The sequence below is a fragment of the Neurospora tetraspora genome, assembly GCF_033439725.1.
Source record: "Neurospora tetraspora strain CBS 560.94 chromosome Unknown B0H65scaffold_7, whole genome shotgun sequence".
Lineage (NCBI taxonomy): Eukaryota > Fungi > Ascomycota > Sordariomycetes > Sordariales > Sordariaceae > Neurospora > Neurospora tetraspora.
Window position 1 is genome coordinate 2,553,361 of NW_026944389.1, and position 6,080 is coordinate 2,559,440.

The 6,080-nt window shown below is 45.8% G+C and overlaps 1 protein-coding gene across 1 annotated transcript; it reads right to left on the reverse strand.

The window, feature by feature from the left end:
• Positions 1 to 2,355: 2,355 nt before the first annotated feature.
• Positions 2,356 to 5,850, reverse strand: B0H65DRAFT_297020 (Lon protease-like protein 2, peroxisomal). The gene is made up of 3 exons (XM_062823098.1): positions 3,136 to 5,850; positions 2,738 to 2,907; positions 2,356 to 2,632 (listed from the first exon to the last, which is right to left on the reverse strand). The coding sequence occupies exons 1-3, from the start codon at positions 5,689 to 5,691 to the stop codon at positions 2,545 to 2,547; spliced, it is 2,814 nt and encodes a 937-aa protein (XP_062678688.1). The 5' UTR covers positions 5,692 to 5,850; the 3' UTR covers positions 2,356 to 2,544.
• Between the last annotated feature and the right edge of the window lie 230 nt (positions 5,851 to 6,080).

Below are 6,080 nucleotides of genomic sequence, written 5' to 3' on the forward strand. Positions count from 1 at the left end.
GAAACTACGCCTACCCTTCTAACTACTACCTTTCTTTACCTTCACCCTCTTCTCCCCTTTCTAATATTTTTTAATAGCGATAATAATATTATTATTAAAATACTATATATATTGTTACTGCCTTATATTATCGAAGGTAGTATTTAGCGTAACGATAAGTTAGGGGTCGCTATTTATAATAATAACGTAAGGCCGCTTAATCTTTATATCCACTATTATATCCTATAACTATTCGAAATATTATTTAAAACCCCTCTCCTCTTGCTCGTCATTAACTAGGTATTCAAAGACTAGAATAATTATATATATAAAAGTTATAATAACCCCTATAATCAACGGTTTATAAAATCTATTAGTTCTGTAGGTCGTATTAACTATTAAGATGCTAAGGAATTGTTTCTAGAATTTAAATTACTTTATAAGGACTTAGAAGGTGGTATTGAATACTTAGTTATTATCTTTGTTTTTTTTGATATTAACCGCGGCGTAGGTAATCGTTCTCTCCTTTCAACCGCGCTCCTACTCCTCGTTTAATATTTATATAAAGTTTCAAATATCTATATAGTTAGCCTTTTACTTTTTGCGGGTACGGTACCGTATATTAGAATAATCTTTCGAATTAAGTAAGAGGTCTAGATATTTTCGTTTTATAAATTACTTTATGATATAAATTGGTAGTTCTCTCTACGTAAGGAAATTATGGATATATTCCTCTTATTCGTCCGTTATTATTAGACGATAGTAGGGAAAAATAATTATCGAAGGGGCAGGAAGGTAACCGTAGTATTCGAGGTTAATAAGTATAAATATAAATATATCGTCGCTGATATATTTAATAACGAATATAAATAGGTAATATTGTATACTCTTCTTTAACTTGCGGCGACGGCGGCGAATCTATATAGGCACGGGGTACTCGTAGCGCTTAATATACTTATACTATATATCCGCTATTGTAAAGAATTTGGCATTATTAGCGAAGTAAGAGTATAGTTTAATTAACCCTATATAGTAACGAAATTCGAAATCGTAAATAGCAGCTTATATCGTCAGACCCCGTATAGTACCTATAGAAAAAAGCTTATTATTTATATTAATAGATTAGACTAGTTCATTTAAGGTAGCGGTAGCCTTATTAGTTTCGATAATTGTTGGAAGGTATCGATCAGCGAGTGGATACGGTACGAAGGTACGGTTAATACGGCTGTGTAGAGCGTTCAAAGTGGAGTAGAATGGTATGTAGAATGTGGGGAATGGTAGTAGATTGGTTGAAATATCAATGAGTGAAAAAATCTATATTGGTTTTCCTTTTCCTCGAGGGAAGCGCTCTTCAAATAGACTTTTTAGATCAATGAGTTATTAAGTGACAAAACCGTTTATACCTTTGGAATCGTCATTTTCTGATCATTCCAATGGTGTTACGTATGTCTTCGTACAACTGACGTCGAGGCCGGAATTCAGCTTCGAAGTTCGGACTCTGGAATTCTCTTCTGGATTTTATCTAGGGTTGATCCCTGTTGTTGGCCGGAGGTTTTCTCCGGTTATATATTTCATAATTTTATATAAAAATATAAAATATAAAAAATATTTTTATTATACTTGTAGAGTATAATATAAACCTGTAAATCCGTTATAAGTCTATAATTATTATATATATATATATATATATTTAGACTAACAATAATTTTAATTGAAGCTTCGCTTAGGGAAGAAGAGGGATTAGAGGTACAGTCGCGGTCGCTAATATCGCTAGGGGAGGGATTAGAGGAGTAGTCACGGGCGGTAGCGGTATAGAAACTAACTATAAAGGAAGCTCGAAATAATTAAAATATTATAAAGATATAAGCAATTGAGTACGATTGAATATAAAGTACGAGCGCCTTACTATTAATTACTCGATTGAGCATGGTCGATTTAGGGGGGTTCTATATAGTCGGTTTAGAGTATATAACGATGTTATGTTGTTGTTGTGTAGAAACGTGGGCTCGACTGTACGGAAAATATCGCATGTAAAAATCGCTAAGTTTTTTCGTTAATGCGGGTAAATATTTGAAACATTTTACGGGCTGGTTTTACTATACAAAACGTAGGGTTTTACATATCAGCTGTCATCAGCTATCATATAGGGCAAACATGGTGCGGCAAGTCAAAATGTGGTGTGCGTAGACAAAAGGGGTGGTGCGGTAAGTTAAGCTCTTTGGAAATAAATATCAAATACATTCATACTGACTCTTTCGCTATCTAATGCTTTGCTGTTGTCCAAGTATGAGGACGAAACACTACCGGCCGGCTGAACAAATGACCGTATGAGAAAACCAACCAAAGTGCATGAGTCCATTATTCGTTTCAGAGTGGGAAAGAAGGGAATGACAAAGGGAGTGGAGTGGTGATACTGATTATCGTGGGTGACATTCGTGCACCGACACGCATCAATGGCAAGCCGCTAATACCAACCACAGCACCTGCTATGCAACGAAACTAAAGTCATAACTCCGTGACTACAACGCACGCAGATGGTTGATGTGGTAGACGAGATAGCCCAATTCAAAGACGACTCTCGACGCTCGGATAATCGTGCTCGCTAGGCCACTGGCCGTCCGGCCAAACGTAACGAATGGCTTCCCAGATATGACTATGGTAATAGTAAAGGTATGGTTAGCAAATCAGGTGCCCAAAACAGCCAGCATTGAGGAGAGGGTCCTGGGGAAGGAGTCTCAGATATCAGACAACAACCTACCTGACATGGATGATTTCCAATCCATCCTTGACTTCCTGGGGCAAGTCCTTTACGTCCTTGCGGTTCTGCGCCGGGAGTAGGACCGTCTTGACACCCGCCCGGAGCGCTCCGATGAGTTTCTCCTTGATGCCTCCGACGGCCGTGATCCGTCCTCGGAGGGAAATCTCACCCTGTGACACAGAAACAAACGCCGTGTTAGCCTAGCACACATAACCTGGAAGCACAGTATTTCGTCCTTCTATCCATATCGGGAAACCCAAACGGACGTAAGATCCGCTTTGCCTTGCCTTGCTTCGTTGTGTTGTGCTTCGAGTCCCAAGGAAGGGGAAGCCAAAACAAATGGAATGGGACTACAAAGGGAGTGAAGAGACCAAAGAAATGGGGTTTGGAATGCTTACCGTCATGGCCATGGTTGGTGGAACAGCCTTGCCAGAAAACAGGGAAATGAGAGCAACTGCCTGCGAGATGCCGCTGCTGGGTCCATCTTTGGGAACGGCACCGGAGGGGCAATGTACATGAATGCTCCTGTCCTTCATGATGTTCTCGTTCGGGCTCTGAGTGAGTCCAAGCTCATACGCGTGCGCCTTGACCCAGGTCAGGGCCACCTCGACACTCTCCTTCAACACATCGCCCAGCTTGCCCGTCAGCTGGACGCTGCCGTTGCCTGGCATGTCGGCTACCTCGATGAAGAGGATACTACCATTTCCACCCGAGCTGTACGCAACCAGACCAGTCACTATTCCTGGACGGCTAGTCTTCTCAGCGATCTCCTCTTCAAACTTTTCAATGCCCAAAAACTTCTCCAGGTCGTCCACGGTCAGTTGTGGGTTGTAATTCTCGGGGTGTCCCGAGTCCTTGGCGTCGGCGAACTCGACGGCTTTGCCACGCGCAACGGACGAGATCTCCCGCTCTAGGTTGCGCACGCCGGCCTCCCGCGTGTACGACTCGATGATCTTGGACACGACTTCTGGGGTGAAGGAAACCTGTGATTTGTCAAGGCCGTTGACCCGGAGTTGCTTGGGCACCAGGTGCTGCATCGCAATGTGGCGCTTTTCGAGGGTTGTGTAGCCCGGAATGTAGATTGTCTCCATTCGATCCAGCAACGGTGCCGGAATGGTGTCGAGACTGTTTGCCGTGGCGATGAACAACACCTTGCTGAGATCAATCGGCACGTTTACGTAGTGATCGGTGAAATTATGGTTCTGCTCAGGGTCGAGGACCTCGAGCATAGCCGCCGAAGGGTCGCCATGAATGCTAGAGCCGCCGACCTTGTCGATCTCATCAAGGAGGAACACAGGGTTTGCTACGCCTACTTTCTTCAAACCCTGGACAATGAGGCCTGGCATAGCGGCGACATAGGTACGTCTATGACCGCGAATTTCTGCTTCGTCTCTCACACCACCAAGAGAAATTCTATGGAATTTCCTTCCCAAAGCAGTGGCGACAGATCGAGCGAGACTCGTCTTTCCAACTCCTGGAGGCCCGACCAGGAGGAGAATGGGAGACTTATCCACCATGCGCCTACTCTTCAAAGCCTCAAGCTTCGCGCCACCGGCCTTGGTCTTTTCATCAACACTAAGGTCGACAGCGGAAGGTTGAGCACTGTCTTCTTTACTGCCCTCGGATGCTACCCCGAGCTCCTGTTCGATCTGTTTGATCTGGCTGTCCACGTCATCATTGATGGCTTGCTTGAGGCGAAGGACTGCTAGATACTCGAGCAGGCGCTTTTTGACCTTGTCTAGCCCATAGTGATCCTCGTCGAGTTGCTTCCTTGCCCGGTTAAGCGTATCCGGGCCTAGGCGATCGTCCGTAGTAGTCGTCCAGGGGATCTCTGCCAAAGTTTCAAGATATGTCCGAGTTACAGCATACTCGGCCTGTGCGGGATGGATCTTTTTCAGTCTCTTGATCTCCCGATCAGCTACCTTGGCCGCTTCAGGGCTGAGTCGTGCGGCATCGAGTCGTTTTTGCAGCTCTTCAATCTCGTTGGGCTCCTGGTCGTCATCTGCGTTTCCACCTCGTCCCATGAAGCCGCCCTGTGGCGGGAATGGCATGCCTACGCCTTGCCCTGGGGCCTTTACAGGCGGCTTGACCTTTCCAGGATTTGCCGAATCGGGGTCCACCGGGAATGGCAGGGTCGTGGCTGTGATAGTGGTGATGTTCATGCTGTTCTTAATGTTTTTTATCTGGCGGTCGAGCAGCTCGATCACCTTGGCCACACGTTCCTTAACGTCGATCAAAGTCAGAATCTGGAGCTTTTCCTCATACGAGGATTCGACAATGTTGGCCATGAAGTCTGCGAGGGCACCAGGATACTTCTGTCTCGTTATGTAGAAGTCGAGACGCCGGGCAAGCAGAGGTGACAGGCCAGGGGTACCAGAAGACTGTGGTAGAAGTGAGGACAGCCGGAGAATCGAGACAAACTGCCTGGACAGTAGCTTCAGAGACATGAAGAGTTCCTCGAGGGCAGAGTCTGTGATAAGAGCGGGATCGGCGTAACTGGAGACCTCGCCTTCCAGATAAGCCTTGTCCGAGATAACCTTTTCGACGTGAATTCGTGTCACACCCTCGACCAACAAGGTAAACTCGCCGGTACCACGCCCCTCAACGCCAGTGATCTTAGCAGCAACGCCGTATGGGAAGAGATTGGCCTTGGTAGCCTTTGTCAGATCAACATCGTCGGTCGTTTCGGTTTTGTTATCCCCATTCTCAATCAGAAGATGGCCCTCTGGTCCGATCAAGGGTGATGCCAGGGGTACGCAGGCAATAGGAATTGTATCGATACGTCCATTAGGAGTTTTGGAAGCCGCCTTCGCGTAAACGGCGGCGAGCAACGAGGCGATGTCGGGTCTGGTAGGCGAAACCGTAATGCGCTGAATAACGCCTGGTAGGAGGATAGTCCCCTTGGGAAGGGGAAGAAGCGGTATCGTGACCGTCGGTGCTCGCGTGGGAGCCATGGGGAGGTCGGCTTATAGTGGAGTTTGATGTAATGTCGAGAAATCCGGGGAATCTGAAGAAACCGGGATCGGTCTTGTAGAAGGGTATTCAGAGTCGGTATGTATGATTATCGATTTGCGTGATTGAGATACGGGAGGCTGATACTCGTAACGGTTTATGTTATCGTGATCGTGGTTTCGTGAGAAAAAATCGAAGAACTCCAATGGGTGTATTCCAATACAAAATGCGGCAAAGGGGATGACGGGTGATACAAGTAGAGGCGGGTTTGTGGTGCTGTTATGATAAAGGTGCCGTTCTCGGCTCAGCGGAAAGGGATATTATTTAAAGTAGAAAGGGAATGCAGTGACGCCTTGGTTGACGTAGGGTTCAACTGCAGTCTGCGTGTATA